The 24,506-nt window shown below is 37.8% G+C and overlaps 1 protein-coding gene across 2 annotated transcripts in view; it reads left to right on the top strand.

Moving 5' to 3' along the window:
• LRRC3B (leucine rich repeat containing 3B) overlaps positions 1-22,798 on the top strand; it is a 108,117-nt gene extending 85,319 nt beyond the window's left edge. For both annotated transcript variants that reach the window (XM_052001236.1, XM_052001235.1), the window contains exon 3: positions 21,326-22,798. In XM_052001236.1, the coding sequence (XP_051857196.1) occupies positions 21,493-22,272 (780 nt within the window). In that variant the 5' untranslated portion in view covers positions 21,326-21,492 and the 3' untranslated portion in view covers positions 22,273-22,798. The remainder of the gene's footprint in view (positions 1-21,325) is intronic.
• Positions 22,799-24,506: the final 1,708 nt, after the last annotated feature.

The following is a 24,506-nucleotide window of genomic DNA, read 5'->3' as shown; positions in this document are numbered from 1 at the left end:
TATTTCCATTAGTAATTAGTAATCAATTAATTAGTGAACCTCTTCAACAGTTAATTTTAAAAATTAAAATAATATAAAAGGGAATTTGACTGCCTCAAGAAATAGTCACAAGAGGTCTTCAAGCAGTTTAGAGGAGTTGAGGTGAAATTTAGAGATCTGAAAATGTAATCCAGTGGTTCTCTGACTTATTATTGGAGACAACTCCACTCAATAGGGTCCTTATAGGTTTCCAGAAGATCCAGTGGATTTTGGAAGATCTCTCGTAGTTTATAATCATTGACTGTCTCTTTAGGGCTTGAAATTTGTTGGTTGATTTCAGTTCACCTTCATGAAGGTAGGATCAGTCTGATATTTTATTTTCTCCTAAGTCAGTAATATCTTTCTTTCCTATGTCATTTGCAAAAGGATTTTATTTGGTGTATGCTAGAATGGTTTTTGAAAAAGTGCCTGCCTATTGGCTCACTGGGGCACTGGGTCTAGATATTTTATACAGGTCTCCTTTTGAGTGGCTGGATGCCCAAGAAAGGCATTGAAAAATGCCATGCTCAGCAGTACCCTCAATCCATAAAACAAAAACCAGATATTGACCTTTGGGTCTGCTCACACATCTTTCTGTCCCATAAAACCCATTTCATTTCTGTCTATCTGAGCTGCAGAGAGTTCACCACTGAGATCTCTGAAATAGTATTTCAAATCATCATTAGAGCAGAAGTCCGCAACCTTTTTGGATACAAGGCCCTTTTAAATATTGAGAAATTTCATGAACAGCCTTTTCCCTTCCCTCATCTGGTATTAGTCCTATTATCCATCATTCCATCTCCTTCCCCCAGGTCTTTATATAGTCTGTCCCTCACACTTGGAATTCTATTTAGTGACCTCTTGGAATCCATACCTGTCTTCAAGGTTCAGCTCAGGAGCCACCTCTTATGTGAAGCCTTTCCTAATCCCCCCAGCTATATGTTCTCTCTCTTCCTCTCATTCTTGCAATTATTTTGTATTTCCTTACTTGTGCATACAAAGGGTCCCAAAATGTTTTAAAGTTCAAAACAGAACTAAGACTTTTAGGATAATTGAAAGCTGTATTCTTCTTTGAGACAGCAACATTTAGATTTCACATCCTCAGTTCCAAGCTTACTATCTCGGACAGACTAAATACTTAATAAGCGCCTGTTGAATTCAATTGAATTATATTTACTAGTATCCATCAACTACGAGCACAATATGTACAAAATGGTAATTTAGTAACACAGTCAAAATCACTTGAAAAAAGTGGAGTGAGAAAAATCTGAACCTTAGAAACTTTGAATTGGAAGTACGCTTCTCTATGATTTATTATCTGGGTTACCTCAAACAAGACATTTATCTTTTGTGGCCTTGTTGTTTTCATCTGCCAAATGGGAGTTTCACTTAGATAATCTCTAAGGTCCCTTTTTTGTCCTAAAACAATGATCTAGGATTAAGCCTCTCATTTTATAGATCACAAGATTCTAAATCAAAAGCTGGGAAATTGGATGCCATCTAATCCTTAGTCTTCATTTTATCATGAATTGGCTGAAACTCAAGGAAATTGGGACATACCAAATTTTACCAAACTAATGAAGGCCAGGAGTTGTATCTAAGTGTCCCACTTTCTGATATTTTTCACAACCCTGTGCTGCTTCTCTGAGGGGAAGAGACTCTGAGAATAATAGCATATTAACTTCTGACTTTTGAGAAGTATCTTAAAGGATTACCCCCTTGTTGGTTCATTGCATCACTGATATCCACTTCTTCACCTGGGTTTACTATTCAGTGCCTCTAGATGGAGGGAAGAGACTAAGTATGCATTGTTCATTGACTTTTGAGAGAGATCTAAGTGTCAGTCATTAATTCTCACTGCAGACCATAGGGCAGTGCACCTCATAGGCAGTAAAGGAAAGGGCAGCTCAAGATCATTTTCACAATAGAAGAGGCTCACATGCCATCTTTGGTATTCTTGCATCCTTTTAGTACTGCTTCTAGTCATGTCCATTGTATAGTGATTCCATGTCTGTTTTTGATCTTCAATCTTACTTGGGCTTGTTTTGGGGGCGAGCTATCACGTGTGAGCTAGCTTTCATTATCAGCAAGTAGAAAAATGAAGAAGATGGAGCACTGAATAGTTGAAACCACAGAAACTGGATTCACTCCCAGTTCTTCTCCTTCTTATCTCTGTAGCATTAGAAAACTCAACCTCTACAACCTAAATTAATCAGCTAAAAGTGAAAGAAGTCAATCTTAACTTAGGGTTTATACATTTAAAAATATTTTTATAATTATGTTTCAGTAGAATTGTTTCTTCTGTATGCCTTTATAATTTATGTTATGCAATTAAAAACATTATTCATGAAAGAGGTTTGTAGGTTTTTCCAGACTGCCAAAAGTATCTATGAATTCAAAAATCTAAGTAGAAACCTATGGATTCTTCCAATTTTAGCATGTGGCCGTTTGATTCAGGAGGAAAAGAATTCATTTTCTTCCTGAAACATACACATTGTAGTAAAAATAAAAACTCTATTGAAGAAAGGGGAAGTGAAGTGAGGACATTTGGGCTGTCGTACCATGGACAGTCCCTACATCTGTCATATATGTTTGCATTTGAAGAGCAGTTTCCAATTTACATATATTAGTTTGTTTGAACCTCGCAGGAAATCTGTGAAGTAGACAACACAGATATGATTCTTGGTGTATAGCTGATGAAACTACGGCTGAGAGAGAGTTACTTGTCCAGAATCACAGAGGAAGTTAGTGACAGAACTGGGATTTAAGCCCCAGAGAGGGGAAGTAGTCTCTTTAGAGAAACAGTTCAAATGTATTCTCCATCACTATGAAACATGAGCCATCGGGGAAATCATTTAATATCTTTGGGACTCAGTTTACTCATCAGTAAAAGGTCTAAAGATGCATCTTATGTCAAGTTCCTGGCTGAGGAACTCCTTCCCATTAATGCAGGGTTAGCACCTTCTCTATAATTTACAGCCTGACTGTTTCCTAGAGCAGTGCTTTTCAAAGTATGGTGCAGAGGCTCCTTGGAAGTCCTAAGACCTTTTCAAGGCAAATATGAGATTAAAACTATTTTCAAAAAAATATTAAAGTTTTGATTTCTAATGCAATAAATAGCAATAGATATAGTGCACTTAAACAAAAGCCTTTTGAGGAGGAGTATTCAATGGTTTTAAAAATTGTAAAGAGATTCTAGGGCCTCTAGAATTCTGAGTAGTTCAATATCCAAAGTTATAGAGCTGGGGTTTGTAAAAGTAGAATTTAAATCCCGATACTGCAGTCTTTGAGGATGGCTCTTTATCTACTGCTACATACTGCCTATTAGCTTTCTCATTTACTCATCAGTAAAATGAAGATTTTAATACCTGTAGTTTCAGTTTCGTGTGCTTGTTGTAAATATCAAATGAATTGCTATGTGTAAAATGTTTTGCAAACCCTAAATTATACCCTGTGCATTTGGTATTACCATTGGGAAGTGATGACCTTTTGGGTCAATCCCTTACCCTCTCTCAGGCTCAGTTTTTGCATCTTACAAGTGAAAGGATTGAGTTAGATGATTTTCAGAGCAGTGCTAATGTTATAGCATCCTTTGAATTGCTTCTTCACTAATTATCCATAAGAAAGAGCAATTTGAGCTTGATAAAACATATTTCAGGCATTTTCTGAAAATAACTTAGCCCAGAAGTCTATGTATTATAAGCTTGGCTATTTCAGGAGTTGCCAGTGGAAGTCTTTGCAAAGGCCAATGGGAAGGCCATGATTTTATGGCAGGGCAAAGAGTCATTTTTCAAAAATGCTAATCGTCTCTCCTTGTATGCTACAAAGCACCTGAATCTGTCCTGAACTGGCTATTGCAGAAGCAGCTTGTGAATATCATCTCTTTGCATAGTATAGTTGGATTAGAATATAAACTTCTGGAAGGAACTGCATTTTCTTTTCTTTGTGTTCCCCAGAATGTGGATCATAGTAAGTGCTTAATAAATGCTTATTGGTTAATTTTTCAATGATTGAAAAAAACTTTGTATTTGGAATCAGAAAATCTAAGTTCCAATCTCTAGTTGTCACATATAAGCTATGGGATCTTGGGCAAGTCATTAAGTTATTCAAATGTATTTCTTTATCTATGAATTAGGTGTTTGCATTACTTGTCTCTAAAATGCCTTCTGGCTCTTTAGTCTAAGATCACTCTGTAAACATAGAACCATAGATTCAGAATTGGAAAAGACCCTTGGAAAAAATAGAGCCTAACTCCTTTGTTTTGCTAGTAAATGTCAAGTATCTGAGACTGGATTTGAACTCAGGATCTCCTGACTAAAGGGCCAGTGTTTGCTCTATTGTACTACTACATGCTCCTTGCATTCTCTCTTGATCAAACAGTAGTAGAATCTAAACTCAAACTCAGGCTCTCAGAGTCCAGTTATATCAAAATATGATAGAAGGGGTCAAGAGAACCATATTTTCCATTCCTCTATATGCAAACTATTCAAAATCAGCTGAATTATAGAGACCTTGCTTTACATTGCAGTAGGCAGTGAGGACAAAATAATAGAAATTCACTGTTGAAAGAACCAAAGACTATAAGCAACTTGCCAGGATTTGAACTCATGTTCTTTGATTTCAAATCTCAGACTCTTTCAATTACTATTTCTTTGTACAGTTCATGTGTCGGTATTTGAAAAGGCTGCAACCACCTATTAGGAAATAATAGTAAGGTTGAAAAAGAAAACAGAACATCAGGAGGTAGATGGATCCTTAGGAAATCTCACAATTAACATGTAACCTGCTAAATAGTAAATATAAACATGTGCAAAGAACTGTGGTTATCATCTTGGGGGAGTGAAGGGCCAAAAAGGAATATTGTCTCAGCATAAAAAGGAACCTTTTTTGTCTGTTTTTTTTTAAAGAGAGAATTGCAGAAAAAGAATTTTTAAAAAGGTTTCCAAGGATTTAAGGGCCTTAAGGAAGAAAATTCTCATTCACTATAGGAACTATAGGTAGCAGATTCCCAACTCACTCCCCCTTTCTAAGTCATGGAATTAGTTTAATAACTTCTTTCACAAAATAAACTTGAAAACAGGAGAAACAATTATCTTTTTAATTTATTTACTTTTTGGGACTTTTTTGTTGTTGGGCAGAACTCTCAATGAGGAAATTTCCTGTACCAATGAATATCTGCAACTTCTCTTATAATTGTCTGAATTAGAAAGCTTCTTGGGCCACTGAGTTAAATGAGATAGAATTTAAAAAGCACTTAGCAAATGCCCAGAACGCAGTAGGTGCTTTATAAATGCTTGTTTCCCTCCTTCCTGGGTGAAGTGACTTGTCTGTAGTCTTTTTAACCCTGAGGCCATTACAGTATCTATGATGCTATGCAGTTTGTCCAAACCAGCTTGTATAAAGAGTTAAACATAGGCTTTAATAAGGTTTGCTGATATTATATGCATGAAACCTACCTCTGGTCCATCTCACAGAAAAAACTTTGGAGGAAAATGATAGACTTCTGTTCAGTACTGCTCAAACCTTATTGGAAAGGCATTTTATTGTTATTGTCATTTTTGCTAGCATTATTTTTTATTAGAGCAAATATTAAAGTTCTTTCAAAAGTGAATTTCTATTATTTTATCCTCCCTATCCACTGCTATACAAATTGAGAGAAAAAACCAGTGGTCTCCATGATTCAGGAAGAAAGGAAGGAAGGAAGGAAGGAAAAAAGGAAAGAAGGAAGGAAGGAAGGAAGGAAAGAAGGAAAGAAGGGAGGGGAAAAGGGAGGGAGCAAGGAAGGGAGGGAGGGAAGAAGGAGGAAGGGGAAGGAAAGAGGGACAAAGGGAGGGAGAAAGGAGGAAAAAGAGAGAGAAAGCAATTCACAGGTCTGATCTCAATTCCTTCTCTCTGCAGATAACAAAACTGAAACCTAAAGAAGGGAAATAGGTTTGTCAGGGTTACACAATGACAACTAAACACTCATTTCTCCTTTCTAAATCATAGAATTTTTTAAAACAACTTTTTTTTCACAAAATAAACTTTAAAACAGGGGAAACAATTATCTGGATTGGAAAATGAAGGCAGATCTTCTGCCTCCAAATGGCGTACTTTCTACTATTTTATATGGCCTCTATGCAAAGCTGGATTAAGGATCCATAGGCTCTCATGACTTTTATTACAGATAGGCCCTTCGGCAGAAGCAGTTTGTGCTAAGTGTATTTCATTTCACAATGGAAAAGAATATCAAAAAAGTTGATCTTGTTAATATCTTTGACTTTATAAAAGGAAAAAGGATGTTGGGTGACTTTCTTTGCCTTTTTATATGAACACTGTGCCTATCCTAAATATATCCCAGTTGTATAAATTATAGTGTATATTTACATAGTAAATATTTATATTGTATATATACTTTGGAATGCACAAGTCTATTCCAGTTACATATTATTAACTGAAAAAAGGGGGTGGGATCCAAATCTTTTTTATAGTCTTAAGTATTGCTCTGACTGTGCCTTATGGAGGATGAAGCTTTATCCATGTGACCTAAAATGAGTCACTACATTTTTATGGATTTTGGTTTCTTCATCTGTAAAATGGGGCAAGGTTTGATGGTATGAGCTCCAATGTTTCTCCTAGTTCTCAATTATGGATCCCGAGTTCCTGAAATGCTTCCTTTCTAAAATAACAGTTTTAGAATTGGACAGGGTCTCTGGTCATCTGATACACTAACATCATATTGTGTCATTATTGCCTTGAATGACCTAGCATTTATTGACTATTTTGATTGGGGAGATTAGTAGAGAGTACATTATGAAGAAATATGGATGAATTATGGGACTGCTGAATAAACCATCACTATGTTTACCATGTTGACTCAACTAAGAAGCTTCCTGTCTTTGATCACTTGTTCAATTGTTTTTTGTGTCTGACTCTTCATGATCCCATTTGAGGTTTTCTTGGCAAAAATACTGGACCAGTTTGTTGTTTCCTTCTCCAGCTTATTTTACAGATAAGGAAACTGAGGCTGGGGGTTAAGTGACTTACCCGTTGTTATAGAGCTGCCCAATAAGATGCAGGATCTGACCTTGCATCCACTAACTCCATTTCCATTATATCACATGACCTAGAAATGGCATTATTCCATTCCTTCCTCTTCTAAATTCTAAATGTGTATATAATTGTGAATATTCAGAAGACTTCCAGATTTTCCTCTAAAGCCAACAGAAGGTCAGTGACTCTACTGCCCAGATAAAGTCATTTTTTTAGCAGTCTACACCTCCCCTTCCATCCAGAGAAAGAGAATGAAGCTAAATTAAACCAACCTGTTTCCAAAGTATGCATATTCATTCATCAGTCCAAATTGAGATGTGAGGCATGTAGCCCTACCAGATGCTCCACAAAACCGCACATCTGGAAACAGAAAGAAGGGGACACTTTTTTCCTGTGGGAGAAATAGTGTGAAGTAGGGAAGAGAGTCATTATTTTAAATATGCTCATAAGTCTACTTGCTGTCTCCTTTGATGGCATGTTAGCCTTATGGGGCAAGGACTGCTGGCTCCTTAAGTTCCCAAAGTATCTTAGCATAGTGTCTATCGAGTCCATGATGTGGAATCAGAAGAACTGGGTTCAAATTCTGACTCTGCTTACTTTTTCCATGTGTATCTCGACTTCAATTTCCTCATCTGCAAAAGCTGGAGAGGAGGAACTAGAATAGATTTCTTAGGTCCAATCCACTTTTAATTCTGTAGATGTGTTCTTTATTTCCTATTTAATTAATCTTCCTGCCTCACCTTCTTTCTTTCTCTGTCTCTGTCTCTGTATCTCTCTCTCTCTCTCTCTCTCTCTCTCTCTCTCTCTGTACTCGTCTCTCTTTTCTCCTCTCTTCTGTCTCTGTCTCTCATTCTCTCTCTCCCTCCTTTCTTCCCTCTCTTCTTTCTACCATCCCTCTTTATCACTTTATCTCTCTTTCTCTGTCTCTGTTTTTCTTTCTTTGTCTCTCTCTTTGTCTCTGCCCCTCCCTCTGAGTGTGTCTCCTTTCTTCTCTCTGCATTGTATCTTTCTCTCTATATGCATCTCTCTCTCTTTTTTCTTTCTCTCTCTCTCTCTCTCTCTCTCTCTCTCTCTCACTTTCTCTCTTTCTCCCCTCCTCTCTTATTCCCTCTCCCTTCTTTTTTCCTTTTCTTATTTCTTCCATCCCTCTCTATCTCTCTGGCTCCATCTCTCTCTGTGTGTCTCTGTGTCTATCTTTCTCTCTCTTTCTCTGCACCTCTTTTTCTCTGTCTCTTGCTGACTCTCTCATTGTTTGCCTGTGTCTGTCTGCCTGTCTGCCCCGCCCCCCCTCTCTCTTTCTCTCTCTCTCTGTCTCTTTCTCCTCTCTCTCTCCCTCTCTCTCTCTCTCTCTCTCTCTCTCTCTCTCTCTCTCCTCCCTCTCTCTCTCCTTGCTTTCTTAGACTCTCTTATTCTTCCCATCTTTGTTTTTATCTCTCTCATCAAGACACTGCATAGAATTCCCAAATTAACATGCAAACTTGACTTCCAAAGAACAATCAGGAGGGAGGTGAGCTCTGAAAATGAAAAGAGTGTTTGGTGGATAGCTCCCATAGTCTTCCAGGATTTTCTTCAGCATTCCATGTTGTTTTCCTTAAAGAGACACTGGATTCACAAGAATAACCATTTGGCTTTTCTGTGACTAATCTCATTTGTTCTTTTTTAAATATTAGCCTTTTATTTTCAAAATATATGGATAGACAGTTTAATATTCATCCTTGCAAAAGCTTGTGTTTCAAATGTTTTCCCTCCCCTTCCCCCCACTTCTTCCCCAGACAGCAAGTAATTCAATATATGTTAAACATGTATTATTTTTCTGCACATTTCCACATTTATCATGCTGCACAAGAAAAATCAGATCAAAAAGGGAAAAAATGAAAAAGAAAACAAAATGCAAGCAAACAACAATAAAAAAAGTGAAGATACTGTGTTGTGATCTATACTCGGTCCCCACCATCCACTCTCTGAATGCATCTGGCTTTCTCCATCACAAGTCTACTGGAATTGGCCTGAATCATCTCATTGTTAAAAAGAGCCAAGTCCATCGCAGTTGATCATCACATAATCTTGTTTTTTGCTGTGTACAATGTTCTCTTGGTTCTACTCACTTCACTTAGCATCAGTTCATATAAGTTTCTGCAGGCCTTTCTGAAATCATCTTGCTGATCATTTCTTATAGCACAATAACTATTCTAAAACATGCATATACCATAACATTTGCATTCCATAATGTACTCTAGTTCTTCTTTAGCCATAAATTCCTTCCTTCTCAATATATCTGAGAGGTAGACTATCCTTTGTTCTTCTAATTTGCTTATAGTATCATTATTTATGTCTAAATCATTTCAAATTATCTTGGTATAGAGTGTTAGCTAATGGTCAATGCCTAGATTCTTCCATACTAATTTCCAATTTTCCTAGCAATTTTTATCAAATAGTGAGTTGTTCTCCCCAAAGCAGGGATCTTTGGGTTTATCATAACATTTGATTGCTATAGTCTTTGACTATTGTATTTTGTGAATTATTCTATTGATCAACTTTCAATTTGTTCACCAGTACCAAATGGTTTTGATTACCACTGGTTTATAATATAGTTTTAGGTCTGGTACAGCTGGGCCACTTTCATTTGATTTTTTTCATTAATTCCATTGAAATTCTTGACCTTTTGTTCTTCTAGATGAATTTGATTATTATTTTTCTAACTATGTGGATTCTGGGCAGTTTAATATGGCACTGAATAAGTAGATTAATTTACATAGTGGTGCCATTTTTATTATGTTAGCTTAGCCTACTCATGGATACTTGGTGTTCTTCCAGTTGTTGAAATCTGACTTGATTTGGTGGAAAGTGTTTTGTGATTGTGTTCATATAGTTTCTGACTTTGTTTTGGCAGGTAGACCCCAAAATATTTTATATTATCTACAGTTATTTTAAATGGAATTTCTCTTTGTATCTCTTGCTGCTAGACTTTGTTGGTAACATATAGAAATGCTGCTGATTTATGTGGATTTATTTTGTATCCTGCAACTTTGTTAGACTTAATTGTATCTAGTAGTTTTTCTTTCCTCAATCTGCCCTCCTCTTTATAGCTCCTCCCCCTTTTTTATTCCTTTCCCTTTCTAACTCTGTTCTCCCTTCTATTATCTCCTTTCCTTTCCCCTTTCTCCTCTTACTTCCCCACTGGATGAACAAGTTTTTATATCAAAATAAGTATGTCTGATATTCTCTCTTTGAGCCAAATCCAATGATATTAAGTTTCATACAATGCTCAACCCCTCCCTTCTTTGTCAATTGAAATAGGTCTTTTTTGCCTCTTCATGTGATGTAATTTACCCCATTTTACCTTCCCCTTTCTCTTTTTCCATTGCAATTCTTTCTCTATCCCTATTTTTTATATCATCACAGTAAAGGCAAATTATACCTATACTCTCTAAATATATCCCTAACAAAGATACAGTTCTCAAGAGTTAACCAAATCATCTTCCCATATAGTCATGTAAACACATAACCTTTAAAAACAGGCTTTTTTTTCCCCTTCCCTTTTTTTTAAATGCTTTTTTTGATTTCTGTATTTGAAGATCAAATTTTCTGTTCAATTCTGGTCTTTCCATAACAATAAGTGAAAATCTACTATTTCATTCAATGTCCATCTTTTCCCCTGAAAAGTTAATGCTTGATTTTCCTAGGTAATTGTTTCTTAGCTGCAGTCCAAGTTCCTTTGCCCTCTGAAATATCATATTCTAGTCCCTTCGATCCTTTGAAGTGGAAGCTGCTATGTCCTGAGTAATCCTTATTGTGGCTCCTTGGTATTTGAATTATTTCTTACTGCTTGCAGTATTTTCTCTTTGACCTGATAATTCTGGAATTTAGCTAGAATATTCTTCAGCATTTTCATTTTGATCTCTCTTTTAGGAGGCGATTGGTAGATTCTTTCTATGGCTATTGTACTCTTTGGTTCTAGAATATCAAGAGAGTTTTCCTTGATGATTTTTTGAAAGATGTTACCTAGACTATTTATCATCATAGTTTTCAGAAAGTCCAATAATCCTTAGATTGTCTTTCCTAGATCTATTTTCCAGATCAGTTTTTTTTCTGATCAGGTGTTTTACATTTTCTTCTATTTTTTTTATTTTGTTTGACTAAGTCTTGATGTCTCACCAAGTCATTTATTCACTTGCATTTGTTCAATTCTAATTTATACTGAATTATTTTCTTCCATTAGTTTTTTAAATCTCCTTTTGAATTTGGCCTATTGAACTTTTAAATGAGTTTTTTGTACATTATTTTTTTCCATTGCACAAATTCTGTTTTTCGAGTTTTCTTTTTCCATTTTGCTAAAACTATTCCTTAAAAGTGGTTTTCTTCAATTTCTGTGTTTCCTTTTCCAGAACTCTCATTTCCTTTTCTCATTTTTCCTCTCTCTATCTCTGTCTCTGTCTCTGTCTCTCTCTCTCTGTCTCTCTCTCTTTCTGTCTCTCTGGATTTTTTTAATATCTTCTTTTATATTAAAGCTTTATTTTCAAAACATAAGCATAGTTAATTTTCAACATTCACCTTTGCAAAATCTTGTAAAAAAGATTTTTTTCTTAGGGAGTTGGTTAATAATTTGTTCATTTTCTTTTTCTAAAATGGGACTATTAATCTGTATAATCTGTAATTTTGTAAGTATTCACCATTTCACTTAGATTATCACTTTTATTTGTATACAGTTGGGCAAAATAGTTCCTAATTACTCTAAATTCCTCTTCACTGTTGGAAAGTTCAACCAACTTGTAGTTTTCTTTATCATTTCACTAGTTTTCTTACTTTTTTCCCTGAGGCAATTGGGGTTAAGTGACTTGCCCAGGGTCACACAACTAGGAAGTATTAAGTGTCTGAGACCAATTTTGAATTCAGGTTCTCCTGATTTCAGGGCTAGTGTGCTATCCACTGTGCCACCTAGCTGTCCCATTTTCTTACTTTCAATTTTATTAGTCTCCCCTATTATTTTCAGAATTTTAAATTTGGTACTCAATTGGGGGGTTTAATTTAATTACTGATTCTCTTTTAACATACTTTTTGAATTCTTCCAAAAGAGTCTTCTCTTATCAACTTATATCACCCTTTGAGACTTTATCTGGAGATGTTTTTGCTTTTAGGATCCTCAGGTTTTGAGGTATGTTCTTCTCTGTCACTATAAAAGCTATCTATAGTCAGAGCTCTTTTTGCTTTTTTGCACATTTTAAAAGGTTGAGGTCTGCCTTAGGGCAAAAGAGAAATTGTTCCAAACTTCCTCTACAGGTAACAGGGGCTTCATCCTGTCTTGGGATGAGTGCTGCAGCCTTCCTTCTCATACTGAGTGGGTATGGCCAAGTCCCATTTGTTATTCTGAGGTTTGAGGGGCTCACTATTTGTCTTCTATAGTTGTGGTGGAGGTCTCACAGCTACTCTGCTGATCCAGTGACTTTTGAACCAGGACAGAGTAACAGATGCTGCTGTATTTTGGCTAAGACCCTCCCACCAGATTCTTCCAGCATGGGGAAGCCTCTCCACTCTACATTTCCCTTTGCTGCACTGTGCCTGTGCTGGTCTGTGACTTTCTTGCTCTATTACAACAGACCTTTCCTGAAGTTTTTTTCCAAAATATCTTTAACTGGAAATTCATTACACTCCAAAAACCATTCAGAAGCTTGATCTTTTGTTGATCAGACCTGTCAACTCTCTGCCATCTTGGCTCCCCCCACCCTCCATCTCATTTTTCCCATGATTAACAACCCAGTTCATTATGTTTTCAGTTCACATTAACCTCATTTTCTTAGAGTCTGGTAATATTTCTAGTCATTTTCTCGCTATATTTATCAATCCTATATCTTTGGAAAAGAAAATTTAAAACAAAATTGTTCACTGCTCATTCCTAGATGTGGACTGAGGGGCAGCTGATAAAAAAGAAAAAGAGAAACCCTAACCCTAATTTTGATATGGATACCTGGTTTCAGTTTTTGAATTGTGCGACTTTGAACATAGTTCATTTTTTTCTGGACTTCAGTTACCTTGTTGGCTAACAGTTATTATTTATATAATGCATACAGGTATATAAATGACTTTACAAATATTGATCTCATTTTATCCTCACAAGAATCCTGAGAGGTAGTTATTATTTTACTCCCATTTGACACATAAGGAAACTGAGACAGGTGAGAGTTAAGAGACTTGTCTAGGATCACACACATAAGTGTCAGAGGTTGGATTTGAACTCAGGTCTCCATGATTCCAGATCTAGTGCTCATCTAGAGAATAAGGGGAATTCCAAAGTTTGTTTATTCTTTGTCTCATTGTCTCATTGAAAAGATGGCTGCTTTTGAAGACAGGAAGATCTGGATTAAAATCTCAGCTCTGGCACCCACATGTAATTTTGCATAGGTTTCTTTCATTTAATTATAGTTTTCTGCCTCAGTTTCCTTATCTGTAAAATGAGAAAGATGGCCTATTTGACCTTGAAGGCCTTTTCCAAGTCTAAGCCTAACATGTCACAATTATAATACCTTTAGGAATCCCCTAAGAAGTGTCCTTCTGACAGGATCAGGAACTTTCAGGCTGGAATGGTGTTAGAAAAAAAGCAGGAGCCCTTCTGAAGTTAACTATGTAGAAGATGACCATTATTAGAAGGCTCTTAGGTAAGAGTCTGAGCCCATAGTCTTAACTATGGACACTGGAGTTTTCTTGTTGTCCTGGATCAGCAGTAAATAACATATTGTAGGGAGCTGTCTCATGACTCTTAATTTTCCCTATAAAATGGACAAGGACATCATTATAAATTTTTACCTGCATTGTGCAAGAACTTTGGGAGTTTCTGAGATATGGGATATTCAAAATGTTTCATAAATTATATTGATTTTTCTGTGTTACAAAGAAAGGCTCACAGAAATGAAGAGGGGTCAGAGAATAAATCTGGAGCTATCTGATATTCCTAGAAAAATATTAGTAAAATAAAGTAAAATACAGGGAGAAATAATAATATAAGAGATTCTCCTTAACCAGACATTTTATTTTTGGTGTGGTGGTGATGGTAATGGGGCCTTGCCATGCCTGAAAATCATTTCTATTATAGGTCAGTTGGGGAGTCCCCCCACTTTGTGCTAGCCCAAGTTAGCTCCAACATATGGGTCCTGTAAAGAAAGCAAATTATACATTTCTAAGCAAAATTGGAATCTGGATAAAAAGTGTTATTACTAGTATTGACCCCAATGACATTCTCTAGAAGTGCCTTCTGGAAACTTAGGGGTGATTCAGCATTTCTGGAGGACTTTGATTTTACCAATTAATTCAAACTTCTATCATTCATATTATATTTGTTTAAAGCTTCCACAGAACTTTTTATTCATTATTTCATTTGCTCTTCATAATGGCCTTGGAAGGTAAAAAGGAGGAGAGTTGGTCTCTGGCCTTACCAGGAAGGGAGAGGAATGAAGATTTCTAATTGGATGACTATTTACTCCAAGCTCCTCATTTTACAGTTTTGGACTAGGCCCAGAAAAGAGGATTTGACTCCAGATCAATGTTTCTTCCATTGTACCCTGATGTTTCTCTAAGATTCAGAGAGCTTTAGATACTTTTAGCTCACGGTCACGCAGCCAGTATGTCTCAGTTGGGATTCAAATTCAGTTCTTGTTGACTTGAGATTTTTGCCCTATTGTGTCTTTCTCCATTCCTTTTACATTAAAGATTACTTTATGTTTTAATGTGAACTTTTCGATCGCCCCTTTAATAGCAGCAAATGCCCTCAGAGGCAAGTAATTTTGCCAGAAAGAACTGTGGTGAGGGAGGAGACAGAGTCTCAGCTCTGCCTCAGCAGGGTGATGTGCCAGAGTCACCCTCAATGTTCAACTCGACAACGCCAACCCTAATTGTTTTCTGGGAACAGTGACTGTTTAAAATGCTTCATCCGTATCAAATCCTTCTTTCTGTGACTCAGAGCATCAGTCAGCTGTGAAGGAGGTGAGCCTTTAGCACAGTTCTGTGCTCTGTTGGGTAACTAGCTCACAACATTAAAATTCAAGTGTATGTTGGGCCTTGAAGACTGTTCAGGGCTAACCAGGCTACCTTATCCTAAGCACAGCCCTCCTGGGACTAGGGTGATTAGACTAGGGTTGAACCACAGGTCAAGAACAATCAATGGCTGCAGTTACCTGGGCTAAGGTGACCCCAGACCAGGTAAACCAGCTTAGGGCAACCCAGGGCAGAAAAACATGGCCCTAGAGATGCCCTCTTGTGTTTCCTTTCCCTTGTGACACAGCCCTTCTTGCTAAAGATGTGACTCAGATTAGAGACCTCACACTGATAATAAACTTGCTTCTTTGTCATGAATCATAACGAGGTCATTAGCACTATTTTCCCTCCCCAGTCCCCCCCCCCCCAACTAGACAAGAGAAGATGAGCTTTCAGGAGGAGTGATTGATTTGTACTTTTCAAATTCAGACTTTTCAGATGTTGTCTTGCTTAAAAACCAGGCAGAGATTCTGGACTATTTCTGTATGTGCTGGACCCCTTTTGGGAGTCCGTCTAGGGAAATCTGCGGAGCACTTCTCAGTATCATGTTTTTAAATCATTGAAGGAAATGCTAAAGTTTGGTTTTAGAAGTGAATGATAATGTATGTATATACACACACATACATACATACATACATCTTTAAATCCAATGTCACAGATCCCGTAAAACTACCCACATTCCAGGCTAATACCTCATAATTTAGAGTAAATCCATGTTAAAAGAAAAAAAGAAAATGGAGAAAGGAAAAAGGGAAGAGGAGAGAGAAAGAGTGTGAAATAAGGAAGGAGGGAGGACAGGGACAAGGACAGGGGAAGGGGAATGGAGAGCAAAGAGAGGACAGGATAGGAATAGAAGAGAAGAGAGAGGAGAGAAGAAGAGAAGAGGGGAGGAGAGGGGAGGGAAGGGAAAGAGAGGATAGAAGAGGGAAAAAAAGGAAAGGGGAGAAGAGAGGGGAAAGGAGAGAGGAGAAGGAGAAGAATGGAAAGGAGAATTCATAGTAAATAAGTGATGAAAAAGTGGGCAGTAAAAGGTCTTCCTAGCTGAGCCCCTATCTAATCTGTCCTTATCTATGTTTCTACATCTCTGTTCCCTTCCTCCTTCTTTATTTTACTTCTTCCCCTCAAAAACCCAGGCTCAAATGGTATCTTCTGCACTTATTAGTTCTTTGACCAAGGACAAGTCCTTGAATCTGAGCCCCAAGCCCATAATGTGTAAAACGAGAGAGATGCAGCCACAGTTGCTCACCCTGCCTCAGAGGGAGCCACTGTAGAGATGGGAGCCCCCAAATCTTCCCTTTGGAAAGCTGCTCTGGCTCTCCCTAGACCTGTTTTCTGCCAAACCTTTCTGAAGTTGATTCCTGCGTGAGATCTTCATCCCAATTTAGGGTTCGCTGTGCCTGATTTGGTTCCAAGGCTTCCTCAATGGCAGGGCACAAAGAGGCTAGTTCTTAAAGTCAGAAGACTTGGGTTCCAGGTTAGGCTAGGTTTCAGTGGAGGTATGATCTGAGATAAGTCACTAGCCTTTTCTGAGCTCAGCTGCTTCTGTAATACCTAAGACACAGGGGTACGGAGGCAGAGCATCATATAAACCACAAAGTGCTCTCTATGTGTAAGCTTTCACTTGGCTCGAAATAACAATAATAGTTACCATTTCTTAGATGCTTTAAAATTTACAAAGTAATTTCCATTGGTCCTCACAGCATTGCTGTGAGATGAGATGATAGCAAAAGCACTGTCAAAGGATTTGCTGTCAAAGTACTGAACTTCAAATCCTGGATCAACCAATACCTGCACAACTAAGGGCCACTTCGATTCCTAATTCAGTATCAGGAGATGGATGAAGCCATTGATTTCAGAGATTTCCTTCCAGCTCTGGATCTATGATGCTAAGATTGGCCATCCACGCTATGTATACAAGTATACAAGAGGCCTGTCACAGGACTCTTTCAGCATCCCTCTTAGACAATGGATGATTAATTGTTATTCTTTTTTTGTGTGTGGGGGGGAAGGAGGCCTTTGGTCAAACACCGTCTTGCCCTTTCTGCCATGACTGCTTTCCCCCCCCCCCCACTTCCATCACCAGACAGTTTTAACCCATGTTTTATTTTCAGTTGACAGTTGTCATGTCAAAAGAAATGGAAATGGAAAGAAAGCAAAATGTTTGTAGGAGATCAAAGGATCATAGAATGATATATCAATTTGGAGCTGGAGGCAAATTTAATCTTTTTTGCAGATGAGGAAACTGAGGCTCAGCTAATACTGTATTGTAATAACACAAATAATATTAGAGATGGGACTCAAAGTAGTTCCTCTACTTTCAGAAACAGTGCTCCTGTCATGGTCACAGATGCATAATATTTGAAGGGGTTCAAAGAGCTGACACAGCAATTAGTAGCTCATATTTATGGAGTGTTTTGTGCTTTTACAGGACATTTTACATATAATATCTAATTTGAGCCTCACAATAACCCAATAAAGTGGGTATTTTAAAAAATCTCCTCATAGAAGAGAAAACATAAATCACATAAGTTAGGCCACAAAGCTATCAAATATGAGAATATTAAAATGAAAAGTATGACTTGAACTTAAATCATCTTGACTCCAAAATCAGCCTTCTAACCATTGTACTGTATTGCCTTTTTATTCCTTTTTCACAGATGGAAAAAACTGAGGCTTAAACAGTGACTTGTGCTAGGTCATGCTGCTTTTAAGTATTCAGGGCAGGATTTTAACCTGAATCTTCCTAAGGCCAAATTCAGAACTCTAAGTGCATAGACCATGCTGAGATGCACTTAGAGGGGCTTTGAAAAGTCACTTTCTAAAACAATGGTGGACCCTTTGATACCAATCCAAGTTTCCACATGGATGAGGTACAGTACAATCGTTGCTCGTGTCAACAGAGTGCTTCATGCCCATTACCTCCTTGGACCCTTGTAACAACAGTGTGAGTTTGAAGGGCAAGCATCCACCCCCCATTTTGAATGTAAAAAAAAGTAATTCAGAAAAGGACAAGGAACTCTCCAAGATCACACTGATCATACAGTAAAGGTCATAGGGATTTAGATTCAAGTCATCATTGCTTCCTATTGGTTATAGGCTTAACTAGAGACATTGCAAAAGCTAAGAAAATTATGCTTTGTAAGATACCAAAATATGGAAAGCTGACGAATGCTTTCCTTAGAAAATTTCAGGAGCAATGCATGGTGGATAGAGAACTAGATATAGGAAGGAGACTTGGGGTTCATGGGCCATCTCCAACATATATTGACTCTTTGACTCTGCAAAGTTGATTAACCATTCAGTGAAAAGTACAAAGATTTATATTGGTAAAGGGACTTTCCTTACTGGGAGTTCCTATAACAATCAAATCAGAATTTTGATCCCAAAAAAGACAGGGATAAGAAAATGTCAATATAGAAGAATAGCATAGTTAAAATGGGTAAGGCACTGTGTTTGGAATCAGAAAAGACTGCTCTAATGTATTAACTCAGCTATATGACCTTAGGCATTGGGGATTTCTGGATCTCAATTTTCTTACCTGGAAAATGAGAGGGTTGGACTTAAAGACCTCGATGGTCCCTCCCATTTTTAAATCTGCAATTCTTTGATCCATTCTTGTCATTGTACACAAGAATTCCTAGTTATTAGAAATTCCAATACTCTACCTTTGTTCACTTTATTTTTCTGAATTTAATTCCTTTCCCTTAAAAAAAATGGAAGACAGGTTTTATTTAAACTTAGATTGACTTAAATGTTTTATTTTTGAGAATTTCATAACATCATTGTGAATTACTGAACCATTCCCTGAATTGTCACCAAACAAGGCTGGAGAATCCCGATAGCAGTGTGAACGGCTGCTAAGCACATTTGGTGGGAGCCAGCCTCACATGAATACGCCGCCAATACCCACACGAACACTATCAGCAGTCGGGGTTCTACAAACTTCCTCCCATTCTGTGGATGTTTAGAGAGATTCCTTTTTGCAGTGAACCTCCCTGTCTGTCATTTCTACATAAATATACTTCACCCAGCTTAAGCTGCCTTCTGGATACAAAGGTAGAACTGGATGGACCTGTCATGATTAGAAATTCATTGTTGTTGTTTAATAGGAAGAAGCAAAGTTCTTCTGCTTGGAGTTTGATAGTTTTTTAGTATATGTGTCATATAATTCCTAGGACTGAGGAAATTGAAAAAGCTTATGGTTCTCTCTTATCTGAAGATCTGGTTAGGAGGTAAAGAGATATACACATTTCCATAAATAAAAGGGAAAGGGGATTCATTAGGAATAGAGCATCCTGTTAAAACTTTTGAAGACACCCTGTACAGAACTAACAGCCCAAGGGAAAGACTTCTTTAGCAAATGTTGTTAACTTACCACATGAATATTAATTTTAATGCCAAAGTCTTCCACTCCCTTTGTTCTTTCTTTAGTCATTCATTCACTCTTTTAAAAATCCCTTTGTACAGTTAAAGAGTCTCCTTTCCATATCTATCCTTAAACAGTTACCAAGCATTCCTGTCTGTGGTTATAAACCACAAAATATTAGTGTGATTTCTCATTGCTGTCAAAACACAAGACTAAAGGATATTTACATATCCATCGGTTATTGTGAAAAGGAGAAGTGGCAGGGGGAGATGTAATTAAATTTCATTGTTGTACTTTGAAGATATACAGGATGTGGAGGGAATGGTAGAAAGCACAAGCGCCTGCTGTATTGGAGTCTAACTAAAGCGAGATAACTCAAAAATGTTGTCCTTTATTGACGACTCTGTTGGGCCCTAGAGATTCATGTAGGAAACTCCTGTAATGTAGATAACTCCCACTGGCATTAATGAAAATTACCCATGTAATGATCCTCCTAGTCCACATGGAATACCATCCACCTTGGAGCATTTTTTAATTGTAACTTGCTTCCCAGAATTCTTCAGTGGAAAGAATGCTGGCCCACTAATCAAAGGACCTAGTTATCATCATCATCACCAACATCACCACCACCACAAACATCATCATCACCATCATCATCATAAATAATCTATTTTATTAATTTTATTATTTATCAGCATCAATACTAATATTACTACTAGTACCATTAGTACTAATACTACAAGTACAAGTACTGCTACTACTACTGCTACCTAACTGCACATAGCACTTAGGATGTGCAAAACACACACACACACACACACACACATACATACATATACATATATATATTCTATGTATTAGATATAAAATCTCATTGAAATTGAGATTGACAAATCTCTTGCCAACAACCCTATGAGATAGATGCTACTGTTGTCCCCATTTTCCCATTGAGAATATGAGGCTATGAGAGGTGGGGGGAAAGAACTTAGTGTTACACAGATAGTAAATGTATGAGGCAGGATTCAGACTTACATTTTTCTTTATAACTCTTCAGTCTAGAATTCTATCCACCATGCAAACTGGATGCATTTCTAGATCTACCCATGTGAACTTGAACAAGTATCTTAAGCTCTTTGAGTCTCAGTTTATTCATCTGTCAAATGAGAGGGGGTTAGACTGGATCAGCCAATTAATCCACAAGCATTTATTAAGTAATCGGCACTATGCTGGATCAGTCAGTTCACAAGTACCTACTATGTGCTGGATACTATGTAGAGCACTGGGAATGGCAAAGGCAAGAACATGGCTTGTCTCAAAGGAGTTCATATTCTAATGGGGGAGACAACAAATGACCCAACTGATAAATAATTAATGGCATAAAGACATATCTAGTGTGAATGGAGGGTAATCTTGGAAGAAGCAGGAAGGGGACATGGAAGGAGGACAAGGCATGGGTGACAGCTAGAGGAAATACCAAGTAAGGAATTGTACTGGCACACCCATGGAGCAACAAGGAGATAGTGTAGCTGAGCGTGGAGGATAGCAAAATATAAGAAAACTAGAAAAGTGGGCTTGAGGCAGGTTTAAATATGAAAAAAGAGTTTGGAGAGATAAAGAAAAAGAGAAATGATGCTTAAGGTACTTAAAATTCCACCAGCTTTATCAAGTACCGATGTATACTGGTACCAAACAGAATCGAGGTGATTTGTGGAGAAAGTCCTAGCATCTGGGAAAAAGGGAAGATCAGGAAAGCTTCCCATTTGAGTCAAGCCAATAAATGACCTTTGAGGTCACTTTTGGTTTTATATTGATGATGCTTCATGCTCTCCCTTTCTGAAATGAACTAATTGTCTTTGTCTCCCCCTCCTTTTTTTTTTTTTTCTGCAGACGTCTGTTTAAGAAGGAGAAGAGGGAAGAAGACGCTCACACATTCATGGAAGCCTACTGAGGCATCAACTAAAGCAAGGAGGCATTCTTTTGACTTGGGCTGGACCCTTTGCCACCTTTGTTGGGGTAAATGAGGAATGGGCTTGTGATTATGCTGACGTCCCAGCATGCATTTGGTAGACCTGTGGTTAACTCGTTCCCTCTCCATGTGTCTCCTCCTACAAAGTTTTGTCCTTATGATACTGTGCTTTCATTCAGCCAGTATGTGTCCCAAAGGCTGTCTTTGTTCTTCCTCTGGAGGTTTAAATGTCACCTGTAGCAATGCGAACCTCAAGGAGATCCCCAGAGATCTTCCTCCTGAAACAGTTCTCCTTTACTTAGACTCCAACCAGATAACGTCCATCCCCAACGAGATTTTTAAGGACTTGCATCAGCTCCGAGTTCTCAATTTGTCCAAAAATGGCATCGAGTTTATAGATGAGCATGCCTTCAAGGGGGTGGCCGAGACACTCCAGACGCTGGACTTATCCGATAACCGCATTCAGAGTGTTCACAAAAATGCTTTCAACAACCTGAAGGCCAGGGCCAGGATCGCCAACAATCCCTGGCACTGTGACTGTACTTTGCAGCAGGTCCTGAAAAGCATGGCATCTAACCACGAGACGGCGAACAACGTCATCTGTAAGACTTCCGTGCTGGACGAACATGCCGGAAGGCCTTTCCTTAATGCTGCCAATGACGCTGACCTCTGTAACCTTCCCAAAAAGACCACGGACTACGCCATGCTTGTCACCATGTTTGGCTGGTTCACCATGGTGATCTCTTACGTGGTATATTATGTACGGCAGAATCAGGAGGATGCCAGGAGGCACCTAGAATACTTGAAATCCCTGCCAAGCAGGCAAAAGAAAGCAGACGAAGCTGACGACATTAGCACTGTGGTATAGTATTGGGAATGGCAACCTTTGAGATGGAAGTCAGTTTTGGGTTGTGTTAGACTGAATGGTTTACTTCCAACATCCATTGTATACATTTAAGACTTTACATTTCAGTTTAATTGAATTGCGCCACTGTTGGACTTAAACAAAACCCTAACATTAAAATGATTTTAGTTTGGGTGACCTACACTATAATTTTTCCTCTGGTGGTATATTCCTAAGTAAGCTACTATGTAAACATTAGTTAGATTCATTTCACTATTTAATAATGAAATTTATTTTTTTAATTTAAAACCAAATAAAAGCCTAACTTTGAACCATGTAAAACAGAGTAATTTATTGGACAGAGATTGATGCTATGGATTCACCTGCCTTTTCTATACTCAGAGTTGACTTTTATGGGCCAAAAGCTCTCTCATAATGAAAGATGCATTAATACAACTTTCTGTAAATTGGGGAGCTGTACCTGAAGCATCTACTGAATAAAGATTCTCTCTCAGTCTTTTTCAAAAAAGAAATAAATTTTTGTTGATAACTTTTGTTTTTGCATTGCCTAAATTACCCTCACGTATCCTTGCCTCTCTTTGTTCCCAAAGTGGCTTAGCTATGCAAATACTGAGCCTCTGAAAAACACTAGGTTATCTGCCAATTTCCAACCGAGATCTGAGGGTTTTCAAGCATCAACGTTTAAAAGCAAGTATATGGAAGAGGGAGCCTAGTAAGGTGGGGTGGAGGGGGGAAAGCTGGATTCAGAATCCCAGGCCCTCCATTCAAATCCTTAACTACCTTGTGGCCTTGGACATGTTAATTAATTTCTTTAACCTCAGTTTCCTCATCTATAAAATGGCCCCAGTTCCCTTCTAGTTCCAGAACTCTGGCCCTATGACCTCTAATGGTTTCTTCTAACTTCAAAAATCTAAATTTATTTTATGTGGTATTCTTTCCCCTTCCTCACCTCCTCACGCTCTCAAAACAGGGAGTTGCTCCTGTTCAATAAAACCATCTTATCAGAAAATCCACAATGGCATTTTGGCCGAATCAGTGATGAGATGACCTGGATTTCATGTTTCTTTCAGCTTGAGGGGTGGGGGGAAGCAATCATTTGGGGTTAAGCCTAGATTGCTACCTAGACTCCATAATGAAGCCAGTAGAGCCTCTTGGGGAACGTCAGAGGTATTCCTGTAATACTGGATGTGACTCGAACATCTCTGGAAATCCAGTAGGAGGAAGCAAAGGTTATCCCTGGAGCACAACTATCGTGAAAACATTACTAAGAGGTTGGTGCCCCCTGGGGGCCAGCATTATTAGGCACTTTTTAAAAAGTGTGTCATGAGTCATGCTGCCCATGTGGCTGATAAGAGCTTAAAATGGTTTTCCATACATGTATTTACATGTGTATATATGTAGATGTATTCAGATATGTGTATGTCTATGTATGGCCACATGTATATTCATACATGTATACATATATAATTAACATATAATTACATCTATTTCCACATATATCAACATTATTTTGAATCACAATCTTTAATTTCAAGGATTTATTATTTTTGCTGGCATGAGCTGTTGTAGTCTACCAGTAACTCCCTGTAGGATCCTAGATCTGGAGCTGGAAGAGACTTTACAATCTACTTAATTCAATTCTCTCATTTTTACTGATGGAGAAACTGAGTCACAGAGAAGTGAAATGACTTTCTCAGGGTCACAGAGTAGTAAAGGACAAAACCAAGTTTTGAACCCTAGGCTTCTTCCTCTAAATCTAGTTCTTTCTTCCACTGTACTCAGTCCTGGAGAGTTGTTTAAGGTTTGGAGAGGTTATCACAGTCACGAGTTAGCTAATAACTGTCAGCAGCAAGGATGGAAACTAAAGTCAAGCATCCTGTCTTCTTTGCCGCACTCTTTCACTCCCTCATTCAAAGAAGATTGTTTTTGAAAGCTTCAGCTTGATTCTTTCTTTTGAAACTTGTTCCTTTTAAGAAGCTCCTTTTTAAGAAGGAGCTTGGAGAATAGATATCTTTATGCCCACATTAATGGGGACTTATTTTCCTGACCGCTGAAAAATTACATAAGCATTAGCCTAGTGGAAGTACTCATAAAGGCCAAATCAAATCCCTGAATAATGTTGTAAATCCTAGCACATAGTTGCCGGGATATGGAGGAAGTTACATTACTCGTCTATTAACTTTTTAATTCTCTGAATATCTACTACAAGGTCACTACATGGATAATTAAACATAGCC

This window comes from Antechinus flavipes, chromosome 5 (genome assembly GCF_016432865.1).
Source record: "Antechinus flavipes isolate AdamAnt ecotype Samford, QLD, Australia chromosome 5, AdamAnt_v2, whole genome shotgun sequence".
Lineage (NCBI taxonomy): Eukaryota > Metazoa > Chordata > Mammalia > Dasyuromorphia > Dasyuridae > Antechinus > Antechinus flavipes.
Note: the sequence above shows the minus strand (reverse complement) of the source record. Positions and strands in the feature narration are given on the sequence as shown.